We start from the raw sequence: 25852 nt of genomic DNA on the forward strand, positions 1-25852 counted from the left end.
CGAATTTTTATTAATAGTTTCATCTACCATTAACGAGTCTTCATTTTATGACGTCATGATAGGTATGTTGCTCGTTTAGTTGTGGTAAAAACTTTATTCTTTGAAAGTTACTTTACTTGCGCAAGTTCTCTCACAATGACCAATCCGATACAAAAATATCTGAATTATCACTCGTTCTACCGTTTCTGTATAAGAAATGGTGTTTAGTGTTATTCAGTTTGTGCATATATGTTTACGATAAAGCGTGTAAATACATCAAAAATATTTCTCTTCACTTTTCCAGTTGCGAAAATATCTCAAGAATCGTAAAATTTTGAGACGAACTTCTTCAGTAGTTTTCCCCCGGGAAGAAAGGCAATTTTATACAACTGGTTTCATGTTTGCGACAATTTTTATTAACGTATATTTACCACATACAAATGAGAGGCGGCAGTGTATGGCCCAATCTTTTTCTTAATTCAGGGTCACTACGAAATCTAAACATGCGAAAACCATTTTTTGCTGTAGTTAGTGCAGTTCTAAAAAAATTGGGGGGATGTGGCAACAAAACGACTATCCACGTTGGTGTGTAGAATGTGAGTCTGGCGACATGCCATCTGACTTTCGGAAAAATATCATCCACACAATTCCGAAGACTGCAAGAGCTGACAGGTGCGGGAATTATCGCACAATCAGCTTAATAGCTCATGCATCCAAGTTGCTGACAAGAATAATATACAGAAGAATGGAAAAGAAAACTGAGGATGTGCTAGATGACGATCAGTTTAGCTTTGGAAAAGGTAAAGGCACGACAGAGGCAATTCTGGCGTTGTGGTTGATAGTGGAAGTAAGACTGAAGAAAAATCAAGACACGTTCATAGGATCTGTCGACTTGGAAAAAGTGTTCGACAGTGTAAAGTGGTGCAAAATGTTCGAAATTCTGATAAAAATAGGGGTAAGCCATAGGGAGAGATGGGCAATATACAATATGTACAAGAGCCAAGAAGGAATAATAAGAGTGGACGACCGAGAAGGAAGTGGTCGGATTAGAAAGTGTGTAAGACAGGGATGTAGTCTTTCACCCCTACTGTTCAATCTGTACATAGAAGATACAATGATGGAAGTAAAAGAAAGATTCAGGAGGGGAATTAACGTTCAAGGTGAAGGGATATCAATGATACGATTCGCTAATGACATTCCTGTCCTGAGTGAAAGTGAAGAAGTATTACATGATCTGGTGAATGGAATGAACAATCTAATGAATACAGACTGTAGACTGAGAGTAAATCGAAGGAAGACGAGAGTAATGAGAAGTAGCAGAAATGAGAACAGCGGGAAACTTAACATCAGGTTTGAAGGTCACGAAGCTGATGAAGTTAAGGAATTCTTCTACCTAGGTAGTATAATAACCAAGGACGGACGGAGCAAGGAGGACATGAAAAGCAGACTAGCAGTGGCAAAAAGGGCATTGCTTGCCGAGAGAAGTCTACCAGTACCAAACATATGCCTTAATTTGAGAAATAAATTTCTGAGAACGTACGTCTGGTTCAAATGGCTCTGAGCACTATGGGACTTAACTGCTGAGGTCATCAGTCCCCTAGAACTTGGAACTACTTAAACCTAACTAACCTAAGGACCTCACACACATCGATGCCCGAGGCAGGATTCGAACCTGCGACCGTAGCGGTCGCGCGGTTCCAGACTGTAGCGCGTAGAACCACTCGGCCACACCGGCCGGCCGTACGTCTGGAGTACAGTATTGTATGGCTGTGAAATATGGACTGTGGGAAAAGAGGAACAGAAGAGAATAGAAGGATTTGAGATGTGGTGTTACAGACGACTGTTGAAAATTAGATGGACTGATAACGTAAAGAATGCGGAGGTTCTGCGCAGAATCGGAGAGGAAAGGAACGGATAGGATGGTAGATCTGTTAAGACATGGAATGACTTCCATGATACTAGAGGGAGCTGTAGAACGTAAGAACTGTAAAGGAAGGCAGAGACTGGAATGCACCCGGCAAATAATTGAGGACGTAGATTGCAAGTGCTGCTCTGAGATGAAGAGGTTGGCACAGGAGAGGAATTCGTAACGGCCCATCAAACCAGTCAGAAGACTAGTGACTCAACAAAAAAAAAAAGGGTGCAATTCACAGCTGGGCAGCCACCCATATTTACGACGAATTCTTCAGTACATGTAATTAGAAATCTCCACTCGCATCGTGACTCGTATGTAAACAAATATAAATATCCTATACATTGGGGAAAGCATGACCGACAGTTGAGCTCAGTTTACAGCAGTCTTATCCTCGTTTGTGACGTCGGCGCTTACCTTGCTGCCGCCCGCCGCAGCCAGCACGCACCAGCGGTGCAGCGAGAGAGCGGGTGCATGCAGTGGGAACGCGGTAAACTTTGGCTGCAGCGCGCGTCCTGACCTAGGCCGGAGCCCGCCCCCGCGCCCTGCAGGCAGCCCGGCTAGCTCTAGCTCTAGCTAGCTAGATAGTCGTGAGGCCGCATCTTCAGCCGCGTCACGCACGGCACCGGACCGGGTCAGGCCGGGCCGCGGTTGCAACAGCAACAGCCGCGGAGCGGCCTAGAGCGAGCGGCTCACGGGAGCGGGCGGACTTCTCATGTAGAGCGAAATGTCAATACAGCCGAAGCGGCGCCCCGTTCAGTTACTTGGCAACGGACGAACATCGGCATCCCAATGAAGATGAGATCAGCAAGTTCGCGCAGGACAAGATCAGAGAAAGAAAACGGTTACGACGTTTTCAAAAACAAGCACAATGAGCAAAGAAAATTTGTCGCCCTCCGGTAGACATCAGCTCATCCTAACACCGTGTAATACCGTCTCCCACCTCGATAAAGACTGCAATTCGGCGAGGAAGACAGCCCACAGGTTGTAAGGCTGGCATGTCATTTTGATTTTTGTAACTTCAAGTTATCTTACTGTTAAACAATATTTTGTCTTGAAACTTGCTGGCAGATTAAAACTGTGCGCCGGACCGAGAGTCGAACGTCCCCTAGGCTGTGGCCTAGCTGTGTCTCCGGAATATCCTTTCATTCAGGAGTGCTAGTTTTGCAAGGTTCGCAGGAGAGCTTCTGTGAAGTCTGGAAGGTAGGAGACGAGGTACTGGCAGAAGTACAGCTGTGAGGACGGGGTGTGAGTCGTTCTTGGGTAGCTCAGTTGGTAGGTGCCGACCCCACTCCCAGTCAGTGCCACCCTTCGTTACTTGGGTATCGAATTTACGAGCTCCACACACCGCACAGTGGCCCTGGCTTACCGGCGGCTTTTGCGGTCGATTCGGCACCATGTCCGCGGTCAAGCGCACCGTAACTTAAACCAACTCCAACGTGTGTCCTATGTCAACATGTATGTCGCCCCTAAACTGGTACACGTCTCCCAGATCCTCCCAATGCCGTTACTCCTTGGGCGCCGCATCCAATCAGCCTTTGGATATTCTGTGTCAGCAGGGGCACTTTTCAAAGTCCGCTACAACACTCTAACACTGCCTCCTGCAAAAGGTGGCCTCGGACTCGTCAGCGTGCGGGCACGATCTTCTGCACTCTTTCTCCACACTCTGTTGCGGCACTGGCAGGGGCCGGTCCCGTCCTTAACACGCAGTCTCTTAGATATCCTCCGACCAGCTTCTCTCTATCCACCGATCAATGTGGCACCTATTTCTCCATTGTTGTACCACGTCGCCAATTGTTTCATAGAACTCAGCTACGTTCGGGCCGATCTTCCAGTCACCCGTCCTCCCCGTACTAAAGATTATTATCGTTTGTTTATGCTGTCCAACCCTTGCGACCCCATGGTGCTACGGCATCCTGACGTTAACTGGCGCACGGTTTGGGGGTGTGTGCATGCACCCTTTTTAGCGTCGTCTGTGTCTGCACTCTGGTATGTTTTAATCTATGGAAAATACCCGACTAATAGTCGACTTTATCCCATACGACTGGCCACCTCCCTACTCTGCCCTGACTCTCAGCTCGAAGACACCGACAAGCACCGTCTTACGTGCCCCCTGAAACAAAACGTATGGCTCCTCATCCAACGAATCGTGGGCTTTTACCTCCGTGCCCCGCCAACGACGGTAACCCCGGATTTCCTGTTGTTGCCCCAGACATTTCACTACCCTCTTGCTAAGCACCATACCCTAATCTGGTTTCGAGGACAGGCTTTAGAATACCTCTTTCAGAGTGGTCCGCATACAGTCCTTGACTTCTGGTACAAAGTTGTGACCGCGCATAGCACCCTCACCCGAAAACCATCTTACCGACAAACTTTTGCCGGTTATCTCCGCAGCGTCTTCCTTGACCCCCCTCAAAGTTGGGGTGTACCATGCCTACCTGTCACATGATGCAACACCCTTATCCACGTTCTCATGCATCGACCAAAAAAAAAAAAAAAGGAAGAAGACAGAATATGTTATATTTTGTTGTATTTAATGTTTTTCTTTTTAATATTTCTTTTGTTTAACTAACAGTCATTTGTATATGTTTAAATGGTACCTTAAAGAACTCTTGCATAGTGAATATATATGTACTTTTAGTTCCTTCAATATATATATATATATATATATATATATATATATATATATACTCATTTGTATATATACTCATTTGTATATGTTTAACTGGTACCTTGAAGAATTGTTGCTTTGTATATATATATATATATATATATATATATATATATATATATACACAAAGCAACAATTCTTCAAGGTACCAGTTAAACATATACAAATGAGTGTTAGTAGAGTTGGTAGAGCACTTGCCCGCGAAAGGCAAAGGTCCCGAGTTCGAGTCTCGGTCCGGCACACAGTTTTAATCTGCCAAGAAGTTTCACATCAGCGCACACTCCTTGCAGAGTGAAAAAAATCTCAATGCTGTGTCTTGTTGTGGCCCACTCTTTGCCTCCGCTCAGTCTGATACACTCCTAATTAAAGTGTGTTGACTTGTGATTGTATCTATTAGACGGAAAAAAAAATTACTGTAAACGACATGAAGCATGAATATGATGTACATTGAAGAGCCAAAGAAACTAGTACACCTGCCTAATATCGTGTATGGCCCCGCGAGCACGCAGAAGTGCCGCAACACGACGTGACATGGACTAGACTAATGTCTGAAGTAGTGCTAGAAGGAATTGACACCATCAATCCTGGAGGGCTATCCATAAATCCGTTAGAGTACAGTAGGGTGGAGATCTTTTCTGTACATCACGTTACAAGGCAATCCAGATATGCTCAATAGTATTAATGTCTGGCGAGTTTAGTAGGTAGTGGGAGTGTTTAAACTCGTAAGAGTATTCCTGGAATAATTCTGGACGTGTGGGGTGTTGCATTGTCGCACTGCAACTGTCCCAGTCCGTCTAAATGCACAATGGACATGAATGGACGCAGGTTATCAGACAGGATGCTTACGTACGGGTCGCCTGTCACCGTCGTATCTATACGAATCAGGGGTCCCATATCATTCCAGTTGCACATGCTCCACACCACTGCAGAGCTTCCACCAGCTTTAACAGTCCCCTGCTGACATGCAGGGTCCATGGATTCATGAGGTTGTCTCCATTCCCGTACACTTCCATCCGCTCGATACAATTTTAAACAAGGTTCGTCCGACCAGGCAACGTGTTTCCAGTCATCAACAGTTCAATGTCTGTGTCGACCGGCCCAGGCGAGGCGTAAAGGTTTATGTCGTGCAGTCATCAAGGGTACGCGAGTGGGCCTTCGGCTCACAAAGCCCATATCAATGATGAAACTTCCTGGCAGATTAAAACTGTGTGGCGGACCGAGACTCGAACTCGGGACCTTTGCCTTTCGCGGGCAAGTGCTCTACCATCTGAGCTACCCAAGCACGACACACGCCCCGTCCTCACAGCTTTACTTCTGCCAGTACCTCGTCTCCCACCTTCCAAACTTCACAGATGCTCCCCTGCGCACAGTCTGCTGCGGAGTGAAAATCTCATTCTGGAAACATCCCCCAGGCTGTGGCTAAGCCATGTCTCAGCAATATCTTTTCTTCCAGGAGTGCTAGTTCTGTAAGGTCCGCAGGAGAGCTTCCGTGAAGTTTGGAAACGTCTGCCATGTAAGTAGGAGACCCCGGGTTCGAGCCTCAGTCGGGGCACACATTTTCTTGATTTAATTATCATTTATGAAAGTTTAGGTCTGGTGGTGGGTCGCGCACGGATAGCCAAATGGTAAGGTGACCTCATGCGATACACGGGAAATCCGAGTTCAAGTACTCGTCTGGCATAAATTTTCACATGTCACTACAGGCTAGTAGATCTATACCTAATAAAGCTTTTGTCAGATAATTGTCAGTCAGAGAATTAATTTCGTACAGCTGTAGACGGTCAAAAGTGTCAGCTCTTTCAGACATCCATGTCAGAACTGTTCCTAAGGTCCTAAACATTTTCTGTGAGGTTACTATCAGGTGATTTAGCAGGCCAGTCGAGATGTGTTCGACAAACCAGGAACGTATACGTGTATTCCTGTGACCACGGGTTTTGCTCTCTAGAAAGATGGAAATGTCCACTCCATGCTCACCGTGTAGATGCAGAACAAAGGACAACAGCTGGTCGACGAATATGTTGAAATAAACACGCTCCTATACGTTCAGGGCAGCCTGAGTAAGTGGGCCCAAGCCATGGTAGGAAAATACCCCCAAAATGTCACCGAACCACCTCTGCCGAGAAGTGCACGCACCACACACAGTGGTTACCCGTCTCATTCCGTCACTGGTACACTCGACGGCTTACCTTACTTGAAAAACAGGTAAAATTGCGACACACGACGCACCACCAGTCAGGTAGTGTCCAGCTTTTGTGTTGTTTGGCCCACTAAAGATGTCCATCTTCATCTGCTGCTGCGAGCAATTGCCTTTTGCGAGATAGTGATTCAAGGTCTCTATTACATGTAGTTCCCTGTACAATTTTCTCTCTATGACTGGACCATATGGATTTCCAGTAACTAACTGTGGAAATTTCTGTACCGTTTGAAACTGATTGTCGTTGAGAAGGGAGACACTTGTCTTCATTCCCCGTCGGCTAGGAACGTCTTACGACCACTGTTTCTACGCCTTGTAGCACGGCCGACAGTAGTACATCGTTTCTTGTAGCAATTGGCAGTCGGCGTTGATGCACCAACAAATCTTGTGTTTACTTTTTCAGCAAAAAACTAGAATAACGTGTAAAGAAAATTGTACAAATTTGCGATAGTGGTAGAGAACGTCTGCGTGACAGTAAAAGAAACAGAGGAGTAAACGTAGTCTGTCACGCTTTTAGTAAATAGACTTGACTTTTCAAAACTAAGCTTCAGATGTGTCTGACAAGAGATTCTTATACTCATCGTGTATTACCCGATTCACGTAAGGCCATATGACACGGACATAAAGAGCGGAAACCGTTTATAAACTGAGGGTTGATCATCGAATAATGGTGATATGTATGTTGGTGGTCTCGACTACATGTAGAAAAAGGACCTAGATCAAAGGCAGACTGAAGTCTGTGTCACAATTATGAATGTTATGAAAATGACGTAGAGGTTGCAGGGTTTGTAACCGGGCGAATTGGTGGCAGAAGAATCAAGAAAGTGCTTTGTTGGAGTCCAAGATATGCATAATTGCAGGCATTTGCTGCATTTCATGCATACCTACATAATATTTTCTTGGTACGTTCTTTCTTGTCATAGAATGTTTTATCGTATTATTTATGACTTCTCTACCGCAACGTTCACGCCATGAAAAGACAGAAAACATTTACGCCACATTCAAGCAGTGACACGGTGAAACATAAAATTCCTTGGTATACACACTATCGCTTCCGAGAAGTCTAAAACCGACGAAGTCGTACCACTTCCTCTATTTTAGTCCTAGCTTTCGCTCTTTTGCTCCCTGATGTATGTATGGTGTCACAGATTCTTTTTATAAGTGAACGGATCAGTTACTGGGATAAGTACAGTGCGTTTTTCATGCGTTCTTTGAAACTAACTTTACATTCTCAGCATAAAGATTCACTTAATCGTAGAATCAGTTATGAATCTTAAAAGCTGGTTCATATAAAATCCTAAATCGATGTTTGTGTAGTTTAAATTTATCTCAGTAAACGACATCATTGATGAAACACGAGGCTGCATCTAGTATTATGTTCATTGTCAATAAACAGCAAACGGTGTGGCAGATTTTTCGCATTCCCTTGAAGCACGCCTGACATTCTTTATATACTGCCAGTCCTTCACAGAGTTACTGCGTTTCGTACTCCTCCACTATGTTTCCAATTTGACTAGATATCCGAGTTGCAGTGCTTCATCTTTCTCTAGGCAATCCTACAACATTTCAAACCCTTCTCTAACAACCTTTGCCCATCCAGTATCGCGATGCACTAAGAGGAGACAGCAGAATTAATCATTTAATTGATGAAGTAGATGCTGTTCAATTTTAGTAGCCAGCCGAAGTGCGCATTTTATTCAATAATGCAATTCGTTTCGACAGATATGTTCCACCTTAGAGTCGAAATTATCACTTCCATTCTTGTAGGTACTTACATGAGTATGAAAAGTAGCAAGACTTGCTGCGTCAAAAAAAAAAAAAAAAAAAAAAAAAGGAAAGAATGTTGGAACGTTGCGTTGGACTTTGTCAGTCACGGATGTTGATTCGTCCACGAAATGACGGCAGTCTGGCGGAAGGCCTTCGGGGAATTTCAGCGCTGTGAGTTTTCTCGGTACAAGTGCATCACAGCTGAAGCCTGTCCGCCTTTCACTGCAGTTATTCCTCTCGCTAACAATTGAAAGATCGCCAAGTAGGTGGGTGTGTCGTCGTCGTAACGGCTCGGTCACGATGCACAATTGTGTGCAGCTGGCGAACAAGAAACGGCCGCCATCTGTGGCACAACGCGCCGCTGTCACTTTTCACGGCGCTCGGCCTGCCGCTCTGGAAGGTACGGACGAAAGTGAAAACTGTCTGGGACGGCCAGCTGAGAGGCACAGTGCGGATGGGACGTTTCGCAGCTGGCTTCAGCGGAACGCGACAGGGAGTTCCAACAGGACCCACAGCAGTCAGTAGAATATGAGAGTAGTTTCCTGGAATCACGGCGGGGACATAGGCTCTGCGGTCGAGTGAGCCTGAAAACCAGTTACATCTGGTATCGGAGTCCCTAACCCACCTCGTTGTCGGTCTTCGCTACCGCTTCGTCACCGTCGTCTTAACTACGATAGTTATGCTGTGACGCTGCTCGAACCTGCCTTGCCATCAATGCGGTCAATGGGCCGGTTTCACACTGAACGACTCAAGATATAAAGTCATTATTCATGTACACTTCACACTTTCGGACATTGAGTCACTTTTGTTCTACACAACATTTGCATTTATTCCCGGAAATAAACGCCTTACTCAGAGAGACACTTGCTTGGCGAATAACTGGCATGAAGATGTCTCTTATGCTCAGCATAGGGCAAAGCTGTTACGACAGTACGATATGAGCGCATAACGGTATATTAGTTTCGCTTTTAAAAATTTTGTATAACCGGATAACTGGACACTGGTGGGAAGTAATCATAAAAGAAGAAAAAGCATGTTTAACGAGTCATCCACGGCGATGTATTCATACACGGCGCATTAGCTTGGATCGAACGAGAAAAGGATAGGACATGGAACAGCTTTTTCAAAGGAACCACCCGAAGATTCTCCTTAAGCTATTTAGAGGAACCACAGTAAACGTAAGCTGGAAAGGCTCGCTCCTTGCAAATTTGAGGCCAATGCCACAACAAAGCACCAGTTCATGTTCTTGTTCAATCAGTAGCTACTTAAAATTTTTTGTTTTATGTTTTCTACTTCGTCTGCAGAAGGCGAGGAGTAACGTTATTAAAATAAATTTCGACATTATAACGAAAAGAATTAAAAAGAAATTGAAACAGCGTATATGTTATTCTTTGGTACATAAAATATAAGTTAAGGTAAATACTTTTACACAGAGGAAAACAGTGAACGAGACAAGGAACGATAGTAACTGTAAACACTTAAGAAGTCTGCAGGTGCTGATTATCTAATTGCACGCAGGGTACTAAAGCCGACCAAGAGAGGAACATGAGCCAGTGTGTTTCAACGTGGGTGAGGTCTGGAGAGAGAGTACAGTTTTATTTCACATTTCTTCTTACTTTTTTTATCACAATATCTACTCTAACCAAACTCGTTTCGACTAATTTTCGAATGGGTGCTGACAACCTCGTCGTTGAGGGCCCCTAACCTACAAGCACACACACACACACACACACACACACACAAACACACTAATGTATCTTAACAACTATAACAAGTTACGTCCCCCAACAGTTGCAGGCATATATGGAATATATAAATAAACATATGATGGTATATAAAACACTCTTGTCGGCTGCAAATAGAGAGAATGCTGTGTTTAATTTAATACAGCCGCCAACTGTGAAGTAACTGTTCTCAATAACATCGTCAGTTTTACTTCTCGGGCTGTACTACTCATTTACGTAAAGCGTGATTACGTTTTTTCGCTTATCAATGCATTACTAAAAGTTAAGGCAATAATTGTAATGTAACTGCTGACATGTGACAAGTTAAAACTTTGGGTCGGAATTTGTCCGGCGCAGTTTTTTAAATTGTGCTACATACAGAAAGGATATTGTATTCGACAAAGAGTAAAGGATTCCTTTGTCATCTTAAATAACAGCATGATATGTGATCTCATATTTTGTCTGCAAGATTTATTTAAATATCCAGCTGCGAGGGTAATTTCACTGTCTACAATCGTGAAACTTAAATAACACAATAATTAGGTAGTAATAACTATTTAACACATTTTTGTAGTGCCCCAAAACGCTTGCAACTGGTCTATTTAGTGTCAGGCTGTCAGAGGTATTTTATATTAAATCGTAATCATTGCAGGAAAGTGCAAATGCAAAGGATTCTTTGATGCCTAAGTATACGACGAGGATTACATGAACCCGATGTTTCTCTCAGTTCTTCAGCTGTCTAGTGGTGCTTCTTTAGGACCAATATTTCGGTGAGTTCACACGCGATACAAAGAAGACTTGACAATATTTCTTTGTGTGCTGGTAGTTCTAAGTCTAAGACCGATTTAATTTACAGGTTTCTCTAGTTTCACTCTTCTCACAACAAAATCACGTAGTAATAACATTCCAACGCTCTACACTATACGCTAAATGTTTAGGTATTGTGAGTCAAACAAAATAGAAGTAGCCTACGTACACTATATATGTCGAACATGTCATCGACTTCATATACACGTACAAAAATACCGCCTTACATACACAAGACATTAAAATTTTGTTCTACTCCGCATTGTCCCAGAATTACATTAAAAACAATTCTTCATCCCCAGTTCTGCCCAATGTTTTCCGACGGATTCCCTTCGTTGCAAGACAAATGCCGGAATAGGAAATCATCTCCCAAATATTCCGAATGAGAGAATCTATCTCACATCCAGTTCGGCTAGTATTTCACTAACCCATCGCTCACTATACACTGCGTCACTTCTCGAAAAGACCAGACTACCTCGAGAGTGAAAAGAAAAGAAAACGAAAACGGAAGCGAAAAGGAAAGTTAAAAATGAGAAGAAATGTATTTCAACATAACGCATTGCGCTTTTCACATGCGCAACCTTTAAATACTAAAATTCATGTAAAAGGGAACAAATTAAATTATTGTCCTGTTTCGAGACCTAGGTGAGGCAGAAGAGAGAGAGAGAGAGAGAGAGAGAGAGTAAATTGTATATTTCTTTCGGGAAATTGCAAACTATTTAAGCAGAATTCTGCTCTTGCGCTACCATCATTAGAAATAGTGACGCAATTTTTCAGGTTACTGAGAACTTCCGCCTCGTTGACTAAGTATTGGAGTCTATGCCGTTCATAGCACTTGGCGGAGTGCACAGTACGAGAACGGGCTGTGGCGGCAGTTCGCGACCCCGCGCAACGCTAGCGGCTGGATACCTTGCGTAAGCGTCCCCAGAAACGATCCATTTATACGCATGCGCAAAAACCAGGCCCCGGCGGCAACTTTCACATTTTAGCCTGCACGGGTACACATTTTTTTACCGTTCCGTTCTTTTACGCCGTCTGAGGCACGAGCGGCCTTCTGCGCGAGGACAGTCGAACAGACGATTTCCTTGCTCTCAGAATGCCTAGCGGCCTTGTTTCTTGCACACGTATTTAACTCAGGGATTAGGCGCATTTAGACACAGAAGTACACCTAGTAAGCAACGTCGGGCTGTTGCTATAAATGTGAATGAGGAATTTACCTAACGAGAACATTAGGAACGAAAAATTTCGTTCGCTGCGTATTTTATAGGTTACCACCGTTAGGTCTGGCAGAAACGTTGGCGCTTTCTCGTAGAAATAAACGTGAACTGGTTTCACCCACAGTTTCAATATTTTCATTGAAATAATAGTCAACTGTACGCTAAATTTTACACGATATTTCCTTAAGACTATTGTACCGCCCTCTCTTGAAGCAATAAGTCGTTTCATACCACGAAAGCTTTCGCGACCTAAATCTTGCGGGTTGTATGGTCGTGGTCCGTCTAACTGTTTAGTTCCTAACATTTCCTACAGAGCTACAATGGACATCTTCAGAGCTGCGCCCGGTTTTTAGACCAACAAAGTGTGTCGAGCCCTCAGATCAGTAACAGATAAACGCTCATCTCTATCGGAATGATGTAGAAAATGTTCAAATATCTGTGAAATGTTATGGGACTTAACTGCTAAGGTCATCAGTCCCTAAGCTTACACACTACTTAACTCGAACCTCCGCCGAGACCAGCCGCACAGTCCATGACTGCAGCGCCTAAGACCGCTCGGCTAATCCCGCGCGGCGGAATGATGTACAATAAGATTTCACGTACCTGTGGTAAGGCCTACATCGGAATTAGAAACAGAAGCGCGAATGCGCGCCTAATGGAACATAAATGCCTTTTACAACCAGAGAAAGTATAGAAATCAGCTGTAGTAGATAAAGAGTTATATATGCTAGCCATGAAGTACATATATGCATTGCTACCATGTAATTTTATAACAGCCTAAAGTGTCATATGAAAATATACCTATAAAAGCGTTAATATTGTGATATGAGGTGAATCTTCTGTTTTGTTTTTCTGTGTAAAATATTTTTGTAATTAAAATCATAGTAAAAATGTTTGGTCAAAGATGTAGTTCAATTATTGTGGCCATTCTGTGCCGTCTTTTTTCGTCTTGCTGTTCGAGAGCAATCACATATACCGTATTTCTATGTACCATAACTTTAGATAAAATATAAGATATTTTTGAAATGTGCAAGTGGAATTTAATTGCAATATTCGACTTGATTATATCATATGACAATAACTACAACTTCTTATGAGTATTTGCATCTTTCTTTTCAGGGGGCAGTAAAGAAAGAATTGGTGACGAATTGATTGAGGACAGTACGACCGTGCACAATACGCTATCTCTCGTTACCTATTTAATATTGCTAAGCAGAACCGCGCTGAGATCGACTTGCCAATCCTTTCATTTCCTTCCTTACATATATATTCTACGTAAGAATCATAGTAGGCTGATCGGTCAATTCCCTACGAACAATGATGTCGGCATTCACTTCAGTTGCTTGATGTATAGTGCCTCATATTTATAGGCGATAACGTCATAATTACCTGAATAAGTTGGTTGGTTGGTTTGGGGGATTAAAGGGACCAGACTGCTACGGTCATCGGTCCCTACCTGAATAAGTAATTTGCACTATTAACGGTAATCCTTAATTCCATTAATGTATATTTTTGGCTCATATTTGCCATCTTGAACGTTTCTCTCACCTGTCGCAGAATTGCATATTAAACAGTATTTATATTTGCGTGACATATTGGATTCAAATGGTTCTAAGCACCATGGGACTTAACAAAAAAAAAACAAAAAAAAAACAAAAAAAAAAAGGTTCAAATTTCTCTGAGCACCATGGGACTCAACTTCTGAGGCCATTAGTCCCCTAGAACTTAGAACTAGTTAAACCTAACTAACCGAAGGGCATCACACACATCCATGCCCGAGGCAGGATTCGGACCTGAGACCGTAGCAGCAGCGTGGTTCCCGACTGAAGTGCCTAGAAACACTTGGTCACAGCGGCCGGCCGTATTGGGAAAAGTCTTCATGATAGTAGTTCTGCTTAGCGATACTGAATAGCCTTTCCTTGCGATATAAATTCTAGAATGAAATTCTTCACAGAACATGATCTTCAGTGAGGAAACCATTAAGTGAAGTTTCCCGAATCGTAAATTTTATCTACAATGTGAAACTATCATCCTTGTCTGTATCTAAAAATATATGCGTGGGAACAGTTTTAATTGAAAAGAGGACGCACGATAATGATATTTGGACATCAGCTCTAAAGATTCAATATATAAGTTTTATCTTTGACAGACGACAGTTCGATAGTTTAGTTTTATCTTTGACAAGGGTTATATCTGTCGATCACGACCTGTTTTTCATGGTAAATATGTCGCTCTCGGACATCCGACACGTCAGTTAGCTAGACAGAATGGAAGTAGGAGCAGCTCTGAAGATGTCAAACGCACTTCTGGACGAAACTTAAGGAACAAAAAAGTTCCACTGATCACGACCATACAATCCGGAAGAATCACCAGCAAATACGTCACTTGCAGCACGTCACACAGGGTGACAAATTTCCGTTGGTGGGAGGCCTGGAACGCAGTGCTATCAGCCGCGCGAGGGCAGCTGATGATTTACTTCGTGGAAAGGCAGTGGTTCCGGTTCAAAGACTGAGGTGTCAGTATGCTACTACCTACTAATGACTAACACTGCTGCAGGCTGAGGACTGCACAACGACTGGTCAGTGGTACGTCGTAGCCTAGGCGTACCCACTGACTTCATATTATCACTATTATTATTATTATTATTATTACAGTACAAGAACGAGCAACACCTGATGATAATAGAATGAGAAAGTTCTGTTCCTTGGAGATGGTTGCTAACGATAAGGACATTCGGCAGCTATTGTCACGACGTCTACACTGTCTCCACGTTAAGGAACAGCCATCAACTCGGATAAAGTCTGATACACGACTCATCTACGCCAGTTGCGTGTGAACCACTGGCACAAAACGTGCGTCCGTGTGTTAAGGTGAATGTGTTTCCGATGTATTTACACTCCTGGAAATTGAAATAAGAACACCGTGAATTCATTGTCCCAGGAAGGGGAAACTTTATTGACACATTCCTGGGGTCAGATACATCACATGATCACACTGACAGAACCACAGGCACATAGACACAGGCAACAGAGCATGCACAATGTCGGCACTAGTACAGTGTATATCCACCTTTCGCAGCAATGCAGGCTGCTATTCTCCCATGAAGACGATCGTAGAGATGCTGGATGTAGTCCTGTGGAACGGCTTGCCATGCCATTTCCACCTGGCGCCTCAGTTGGACAAGCGTTCGTGCTGGACGTGCAGACCGCGTGAGACGACGCTTCATCCAGTCCCAAACATGCTCAATGGGGGACAGATCCGGAGATCTTGCTGGCCAGGGTAGTTGACTTACACCTTCTAGAGCACGTTGGGTGGCACGGGATACGTGCGGACGTGCATTGTCCTGTTGGAACAGCAAGTTTCTTGCCGGTCTAGGAATGGTAGAACGATGGGTTCGATGACGGTTTGGATGTACCGTGCACTATTCAGTGTCCCCTCGACGATCACCAGTGGTGTACGGCCAGTGTAGGAGATCGCTCCCCACACCATGATGCCGGGTGTTGGCCCTGTGTGCCTCGGTCGTATGCAGTCCTGATTGTGGCGCTCACCTGCACGGCGCCAAACACGCATACGACCATCATTGGCACCAAGGCAGAAGCGACTCTCATCGCTGAAGACGACACGTCTCCATTCGTCCCTCCATTCACGCCTGTCGCGACACCACTGGAGGCGGGCTGCACGATGTTGGGGCGTGAGCGGAAGACGGCCTAACGGTGTGCGGGACCGTAGCCCAGCTTCATGGAGACGGTTGCGAATGGTCCTCGCCGATACCCCAGCAGCAACAGTGTCCCTAATTTGCTAGGAAGTCGCGGTGCGGTCCCCTACGGCACTGCGTAGGATCCTACGGTCTTGGCGTGCATCCGTGCATCGCTGCGGTCCGGTCCCAGGTCGACGGGCACGTGCACCTTCCGCCGACCACTGGCGACAACATCGATGTACTGTGGAGACCTCACGCCCCACGTGTTGAGAAATTCGGCGGTACGTCCACCCGGCCTCCCGCATGCCCACTATACGCCCTCGCTCAAAGTCCGTCAACTGCACATACGGTTCACGTCCACGCTGTAGCGGCATGCTACCAGTGTTAAAGACTGCGATGGAGCTCCGTATGCCACGGCAAACTGGCTGACACTGACGGCGGCGGTGCACAAATGCTGCGCAGCTAGCGCCATTCGACGGCCAACACCGCGGTTCCTGGTGTGTCCGCTGTGCCGTGCGTGTGATCATTGCTTGTACAGCCCTCTCGCAGTGTCCGGAGCAAGTATGGTGGGTCTGACACACCGGTGTCAATGTGTTCTTTTTTCCATTTCCAGGAGTGTATATGGACGTGGTTGATATCATATCTAGAAAGCCAGTTTTAAACAGAGCAGGCTATCCTTCCTCTTGTAATTCCGTTGTTACGGCCTGTGTACGACCACCTTCACAGACTAGATTTTCCTCTTTGCTCTGAAAAGCTCTTCATCCCTACCCTTCTCCTCCGTTTCCCGTCTTACGAGGTGCTGGTGTCCTCTTCTGTTGTTTGTTCTGTTGGTGGTCATTTACATCTTTCCTACATCATTAGAGGCCTGTCTGTCTCTTATCTGTGGCGTATTAGTTGTTGCGTGCTTATATTTCCTGTTGTCCTTCCCTGCCACCTCGAACGCTATCCCAGTCCTGTTCTTCCTAAGTTAACCAGCTTTCAGGCAAATTCCGGTATGGTTCCTTTGAAAGAGCACCGCCGACTTAATTCCCCATCTTCCTTGATTCGATTTTCGCCCCCACCTTTCACGTCATCTTTCTGGCCCAGTTCTTTCCCAAGGAATTGTCTTACTTTTTCTGCACCATGTCAGCCTAATTTTGGCGTCTCAGTCACGTATAACACAGCGTTGCTCATTATTGCCTTGCAATCTCTGATCGATCGAGATGGCAAAATGGGTACTGTACTGGAACTGCGTTCTGAAGGATCGTATCAAATAAAACCCTTCCATGGGTTCCTTAAACTGCTTAAGACGGTATGGTTCCTTTCAAGCAGACAGGAAAGATTTCCATCCCGTAACATGTCCATTTCTAGCTTGTGCACTATCTCTTATAATCTTGTCATCTACTGAATATGAAACTGTAATCTTCCTTCCATCAATTTTGCAGTATATGTGTCTACCATCGTTTGACAGGTTGTTTTCGTTGCAGGCTTTTCTGGTCATACAGTAGGTCATTCGCACTTCCTTTTCCCTTTCCTCCACCTCACTGACTGCGGTTTTTTTTCTCAGCTTTATCTTAAAAGACCGTTTTCCATGTTGTCTTCCAGTGTTTCTCAATCTCAAGTGGTGTCCAGTGTTTTTTGCTCTTTTTGTTGTAGAGAATTATAGTCTTACTCCTCTTCGAATTTTTCTCACGTTATCAACTGCTTTCCTTCCTTCTCCTTCATGCCTGTCTCACTATCGTTACGATGTTCGCTATTGCTATGCACAACGTTCTGGCGCCTCTTGTCAGTCTTGGCCCCAAAGAAGACATCGTGTAAGTTTGGCCTCATGAAGTAGTTATTTATTATAACAGTTTTAACAGGCACGAAGAACTCGGTATAGTACACGTCGTTCATAGCTGTAATGTCCGCCCCGATAGCTAGGTGGTCAGCGTGACGGATTGCCGTCCTACGGGCCCGGGTTCGATTCCCGGTTGGGCCGGAGATTTTCTCCGCTCAGGGACTGGGTGTTGTGTTGTCTTCATCATCATTTCATCCCCATCCGGCTCTCAAGTCTCCCAATGTGGCCTCGAATGTAATAAGACCTGCCCCGTAAGAGGCCTCCCGGCCGATGATGCCAAACGCTCATTTCATTTCCATAGCTGTAATAACAGAATAGCAGCACTTTTGCGGATTTGGAACTGGTGTCTCTTGTGAGACCATGACTTTAAACCTCCCACTTGACTACGTCGTAAACAATACATTATGAAAATGTGTCACATTACTTACAAAACTCAGCTTCAAAACAATTTCGCGAATAATGAAAAATTACATGTTGTGATATATACTTGTCCACACTGTTACCTCTCCCGTAACAAAGGCATTTTAAATTTCCTCTGTTTTATCGTATGCTCTATAAAAATAATTTAATACATACTCTGTATATCCAGTTAATTAAGCGTAGTTATGTATCATGTGATACAGCGACAAGACGAGTTTCCACGCTTAGAGAGGTCCAGGCAGTAGACAGAACAGTTCCACAGTATATCTAGGTATCGAGGAACATAGTAACCTCCTCCAACGTGTAATTCCATAAAGCAGATCATCGTATAAATCGCTATTTATCGTATAAACGTGACCGTTTTACACTTGTATTAGTTTCACCCGTCATTATTATAGTGAGTGCAGTACCTGCGTCAAGATATATCGTGCGATTAATACTTGTCATTTACTACCCAATACTACAGCTGCTCCTTATCGTAAATACGGTATGTTTCATTTAAAGTCACAGTTGAGTGTTAGAGCACATGGCAGGTACTATTTCTGCTGCGAAAAATGATGTCAGATTCAAGTTCTAACTCTACGATGAATACTGGTGTTGCATTCATTGTAATAATGACGCGCACGACGTCTACGACCACTAACCCAAGACGAAACAAGAAACGGTGATACGGAATGTATTTATGAAAATTAATTTATTACTATAAATTACTGTGTGTTCCTACGCACAAAATATCCATGTTTATCTGTTCTTTCTCGTACTAAAGAAATAATAAAAAAAATTATACTAGGTATGAAATATGGAAAATTGCTTCGTAGATATCAGGCCTAATATTCAATGTCTAATGATCTTAATGTCAACGGGATTTTAGCTAGTGTAGGTTATGCAAGAAAATTTGGAACATTACGCTCGATGATGTTAACGTGCGATCGCCGAATATGGCGATGACTACTTTAATTCCTGTACGCCTCTCTGACTTGGAAAGCTGTTTCGAGTCCTCAAATGTCACCTGCAGGTCCTCTAGGAGTGTCCAAAGTGCTGTAATTAAATCAGGAGGTTGGATATTACGGTCAGTGAAAGTGAGTTACGAAACCGGCAATCTATCTCTCGCACCAGGTACCCACTGAACTTGGTGATGTAAGTTTGTGAATGGTCTCCGTTGGCTGCTACATACTGTCTACCAAACGCTGCAAGATACTCCACGAAGTTAACGTGAGTCTCTTACCGCCCAAGAAAATTTCTATGCAACGACCTCGCGGCCGAGAGAACGTTAAATCGCGTAATAAACATACAGTTCGTCATAATACTTCCTTATAGAGTGAAATATTCATTTCTGTGTCTCTTTGCTGGATCTCCGCACAAATTATAATGAACTATTTAGTTGTAGATGGAATATTTATTAACAACATACATTAGTAATTAGTGGAATCAACATTATCTAAGAATTGGTGATTAGATGAGTTCATAGAGCTTCAAATTATTGTCTGTGGTTTGTACTTTATAATCTAGATCGCTTTAGGACATTTATTTGAAAAATTATTTTATTTGTCAAAGTAATGAAACAGGTGTAACAACGTCGTTTCTGCCGGCCGAAGTGGCCGTGCGGTTAAAGGCGCTGCAGTCTGGAACCACAAGACCGCTACGGTCGCAGGTTCGAATCCTGCCTCGGGCATGGATGTTTGTGATGTCCTTAGGTTAGTTAGGTTTAACTAGTTCTAAGTTCTAGGGGACTAATGACCTCAGCAGTTGAGTCCCATAGTGCTCAGAGCCATTTGAACCAAGGTCGTTTCTCCTCAACACAAAGGAAAAACATTCGAAGTTGCAAATTTCGCTGTTATCTACTTGTGACTAGTTTCTGGTAGGATCCACTTTTGCGAAATAATATTTTGACTATCTGGTACGTATACTTTGAACCGATACGTTCTGTGTTTTTGGCGTACGCATAATTATATGGTAACAGCTGAATTATATATCATTGTAATTTTGGTTTCCTGTTCTATAGGATGATTTGAAAATGAGTCCCGATATGAAACTGGTCGACAAGTAAATAAAAGTGAAATTTGCAACTTTGGCGTTCTTGCGTTGTGTTGATTAACAAAAGTTGCTGCCCTGCAATTACTCCAGTATGCTGAAAGTTCGTCCTTTCTTCTTCCTAGCTTCGTTCATATATGAAACTGTAATCTAACGTGTTATAGTGTAAAAAGTTGCTGAAGATACATTTAATTTGATTATATCCCTTGGTTGGGTTAAATTGTCTTGAATACCCGACGCTACAACTTATAAATATATTGTATGTAATAAGACAAGGAAAATGGGCATTGTGACTAATTTCTCGAATGTTTGCAATTACTTTCATTGTTTGAGATGTTCTTTTGTTAAGATAAAACTTGTTAATATGCCTTCGGTTTAAATTCTGTATTATTTGTAAGTGGTACTTAAAAGAAATTTGACACATGTCCTACATGCTTTGACATACGTTACTTCTGAAAACCATAATTGCCAATATAAATGAAAAATCGTAGCAAGATTACATTACGATGGCCCACTCACAAAAGGTCCTTTTGTGACCTTTGTTTAATTTGCGATAAGTTTTCTGCCACTGAAGATGGTTTAAGACCGAAACCGGCAGCAGAATAATGTCATTATCAGAGACAGCACAGTGAAAAACATTTTGTAGTATTCAACGAGATAGATATTCCAGAAATTAAAAATTTAGCTGTGTAGCTGGCCTATATGAAGGCACCCACCTTGTCTCAAAGTTGCAAGAATTTTTCCTTTAGTAGCGGCCAATACTTCCGTCATGCAGTACGCTATAGGATTAACACACTGTAATCGCATTCGGTTCATATCCCCGTCCAATCATCCAGGTGAAGATTTTCCGTCATTTCCCTAAATCGATCCATGCAGAGATCAGATTGGTTCCTTTGAAAGGGCACGGCCAGTTTCCTCCTTCATCCTTGCAAACATTCTGAGTTTGTAGACCGCCTCTAATGACGTCGATGTCGACGAGACGTGAAAACTTAATATTCCTTCCTCTTTCTTTAATACGCTTCCACTGCACCTTCGCCCTGTGAATAATTTATCCAGCACCCGCTATTAGGATCCGCAGCGTCATAAATGTTCCTCATTCATATGTTTCAAATGGCTCTGAGCACTATGGGACTTAACTTCTGAGGTCATCAGTCCCCTAGAACTTAGAACTACTTAAACCTAACTAACCTAAGGACAACACACACACCCATGCCCGAGCCAGGATTCGAACCTGCGACCGTCGCGGTCGCACGGTTCCAGACTTTAGCGCCTAGAACCGCTCGGCCACTCCGGCCGGCCTGTTCCTCATTAGCATGAGCAAATTCCATTGTAGTCCAAGTGGAGAAACTTAAGGCAGGCATTGCAACTTAACTTTAGAGAATTATTTGCTTTATCATTTACAGTCGTTTCTGAGTATACATTCATGTTCAGTAAAAAAAACCGAACACCTTGAACAACTAGAGATAGGATGTTCATATTGGTTGCTTAGTTTATTTGGGGGAGGGGAATAACAGTGAGCCGGTCGGGGTAGCCGAGCGGTTCTAGGCGCTACAGTCTGGAACCACGCGACCGCTACTGTCGCAGGTTCGAATCCTGCCTCGGGCATGGGTGTGTGTGATGTACTTAGGTTAGTTAGGTTTAAGTAGTTCTAAGTTCTAGGGGACTGATGACCTCAGTCCTATAGTGCTCAGAGCCATTTGAACCAATAACAGTGAGGTCCGGATTAGGGAAGGATGGGGAAGAAGTCGGCCGTGCCTTTTTAAAGGAACCATCCCAGCATTTGTCTGAAGCGACGTAAGGAAATCACGGAAAACCTGAATCAGGATGGCCGAATATGTGTTTGAACCGTCGTCCGTCACCGGGCAAGTGACATTCAAGTACAATGTCTCCCTTTCACTGGAATGTATACAATGACTGTACGAGTACAGGTTGTAGACACATGGTGGGCGACATATGGATATTTGGGTCTGGTCATGATATGTGCTCAGATAGCGTAATGGTAAGGCGACCGCCAAAGGCGGAAAATCCGGATTCGAGGGCTGCTCCGGCAAAATTTTTCATTGTCGTCATTCCACTATACAGCTGATGGTTGTTCATATTCACACCAGAGAATACATTTCATGTATTCAGAGGACTCGGTTTGTCCGGAAAGTACAGTATAACTAAGATGTTAGAGTCTGGCCCACTGCCAGAGGCTGCAGCCGTGGTCAGAGACTTACTGTTGAGATCGATGACCTCGTTGGAGAGGTCGGCGGGCGCCTGCTTGGTGGGCTTGCGCACGCGGTTGAGCACCTCGCTGACGTCGATCTTGATGGGCGCCGGCTTGGTGGTGGCCTCGAGGCTGACGGTGCGCGCCACCTTGCTCCAGTCCACGTCCTTGGCGTTGGGGCCTCGCGACACGCCACGCAGCTCCTCCCTGCAAGAAAAACAAGTCACCTCGTTCACTATCCGCAACAATTCCATTTAAAACACCAATAAATGTTATTGTCATACTGGCAATCCCATATTGGTAAATAAAAGTATTTATTTTTTCGTATGCAAGTTGTCGTGTCTTATACACTAAAAAGCCAAAGAAACTAGTACACCTGTCTGATATCGTGTAGGGTCCCCGCGAGCACGCAGAAGTGCCGCAGCACGACGTGGCATGGACTCGACTACTGTCTGACGTAGCGCTGGAGGGAACTGACACTATGAATCCTCAAGGGCTGTCCATAAATCCTAAGAGTACGATGGGGTGGGGATCTCTTCTGAACAGCACGTTGCAAGACACCCAAGATATGTTCAATAATGTTCATGTTTGGGGAGCTTCGTGCCAGCGGAAGTGTTTAAACTCAGAAGAGTGTTCCTGGTGCCACTCTGTAGCAGTTCTGGACTTGTGGCCTTTTGCATTGTCCCATTGGAATTGCCACAGTCCGTCTAAATGCACAATGGACATGAATGGATGCAGGGGATCAGACAGGATGCTTACGTACGTGTCACCTGTCAGAGTGGTATCTAGACGTAGCAGGGGTCCCATATCACTCCAACTGCACACGCCTCACGCCACTACGGAGCCTCCCCCAGCTTGAACAGTACCCTGCTGACATGGAGGATCCATGGATTCATGAGGTCTCCATACCCGTACAAGTCCATCCGCTCGATATAATTTGAAACGAGTCTCGCCCGACCAGGCAACATGTTTCCAGTCACCAAAAGTCCAATGTCGGCGTTGAGGGGCCCAGGCGAGGCGTAATGCTTCGTGTCACGCCATCATCAAGGGTACACGAATGGGCCTCCGGCTCCGAAAGACGCTATCGATGATGTTTCGTTGAATAGTTCGCACACTGACACTTGCTGATGGTCCAGCATTGAAATCTGCAGCAATTTACGGAAGGGCTGCACTTCTGTCACATTGAACGATTCTGTTCAGTCGTAGTTGGCCCCTTTCTTGCAGGATCTTTTTCCGGCAGCAGCGATGTAGGAGATATGATGTTTTACCGGATTCCTGATATTCACGGTACGCTAGTGAAATGGTGATACGGGAAAATCCCAACTTCATCGCTACCTCGGAGATGCTGTGTCCCATCGCTCGTGCGCCGACTATAACACCACGTTCAAACTCACACCTTGATAAGCTGCCATTGTAGCAGCAGTAACCTATCTAATAACTGCGGGAAACATGGTTTTTCTCATTTAGGCATTGCCGATCGCAGCACCGTATTTTGCGTTTACATATCTCTTTACTTGAATAAGTATGCCTATACCAGTTTCTTCGGCGCTTCAGTAATTATCACACTGACAAGTTGTTGGATGTACAAGAGCAAATATTTTGTTGTATGGTCACAACCTGTACCTTTTTTATCAAATGGTTCAAATGGCTCTGAGCACTACGGGACTTAACGTCTGAGGTCATCAGTCTCCTAGAACTTAGAACTACTTAAACCTGACTAACCTAAGCACATCACACACATCCATGCCCGAGAAAGAATTCGAACCTGCGACCGTAGCGGTCCCGCGGTTCCAGACTGAAGCACCTAGACCCGCTCTGCCACAACGGCCGGCCCTTTTTTATCGGCCGAGACATTAAATCAGCTAGGAACTAGGGTAGTCGTAGGATGAAAGATAGACTTCTTTCCACAACACTCGGTATTTATTGGAAAGAGGAGCACAATGGTGAGACGTTGTTAAAGTTTATAGCTGTCGCGACTCATTTACAAAGGCTCTAAGTCGTAGCCTTCCCAAATTATGCAGAATGTTCCACGAGGAACTCAGTATTCAGGAATATTTCAGGAAAGATTATTCGAAAAGAGGCTAGTGAAAGTGGGTTCGAAAATGTATACGCTAAGGGCTATGAGCTCTTCTTCATCTTTCATACTGTGAAACAAAGGTCTTCCACTGCAAGTACTTTGCTTTCTATATTTTTAGAGGTAGTAGAATGGACCAAAAGCAAAAAAAAAAGTATGGTAAACATCGGTTCTTAAGTGCATACCTTAGAGCTATGAGCACTTGTTCATCTTGGATAATATGAAACACATTTCTTCCACTCATAGCTCTCAAGGTATGCATTTTAGAGATCCCGTTTACTAGACAAATGTTTTCTTGTATTGTTACATATTACCGCCAACCAAAATATGGAAAGCAAAGATCTTGCAGCAGAGAGATTTGGCTCACAGTATCGAAGATGAAGAAGTGCTCATAGCTGTCAACGTACGCGTTTTACAGCCCAAGTTTACTATACTTTTTGGTTCGAATGATTGTTCCAGTCATATCCCTTAATACTGACAGTTCGTCCTGGGTCACCCGAAAGGATTATTCAAAACAATCTAGGTACCAAAAGATGCTTGCTTTGAGGTACGGTAACGTGTGATTGTGTAAATGGAAACAACAACTCAAGAACTTTTTTTGTAATTTTGATCTATAAAAACATGCCTACGTGACCAACGGAGAAGACATTTTGCGTAGCTCATACTGCAGTTGAATGAGGACAGCGATAATTTCATTTTACAACAGGATAGTGCTCCATTGCACTTCCACAACAATGTTCGTGAATTCTTGGATAGTGAGCTCCTACGAGGATGGACCTGCTGTGTTTTAGCTGGCAATCTCCAGTTGCTAGCATGGTCCTCACATTCTCTAGATCTGACACAGTGTGATTTTTACTTGTGTAGTTACATCAGAGATACTGTTTTTACATCTGCACTTCGACACACAATTGCTGCCTTACGGCGAAGTATCAGAGCAGCTGTGAGTGACATCGATGCCGACGCTTTAGGGTGGCGGTAACTGGACTAACGACTGGACGTGTGTCGTGTAACTAAAGTTCACACACTCAACATTCCGTTATTAGCTACCTTTCGTTTACGACAGATATTTCTTATCATTTACTACTGTATATAGTGGTGTCCATTACAGCTACAGAGCTTGTTCTTGGGATACTCTTTTTGTTTCTTTTCTAACAATTTTTTTTCTGTTATGAATATGTGATTGATGGTAATAGTTGTTCGCGATGTAATAGATTCCTGTAATCAAAACTGCATGTGTTTCGTACGTTTAAAAGAAAAAAAAATCGCTACTGACATGACGTCATGGCCGCCATATCGTTTACGTTTCTCGCATGTGTACAACACCACTGGCA

The 25852-nt window shown here is 43.9% G+C and overlaps 1 protein-coding gene across 1 annotated transcript in view; it reads right to left on the minus strand.

The window, feature by feature from the left end:
* The window catches only part of LOC124595729 (probable chitinase 10), a 372682-nt gene that overhangs the window by 57043 nt on the left and 289787 nt on the right, over positions 1–25852 (minus strand). The window contains exon 9 of the mRNA XM_047134600.1: positions 22458–22654. Coding sequence (XP_046990556.1) covers positions 22458–22654 — 197 coding nt within the window. The remainder of the gene's footprint in view (positions 1–22457; positions 22655–25852) is intronic.

Source organism: Schistocerca americana, chromosome 2 (genome assembly GCF_021461395.2).
Source record: "Schistocerca americana isolate TAMUIC-IGC-003095 chromosome 2, iqSchAmer2.1, whole genome shotgun sequence".
Lineage (NCBI taxonomy): Eukaryota > Metazoa > Arthropoda > Insecta > Orthoptera > Acrididae > Schistocerca > Schistocerca americana.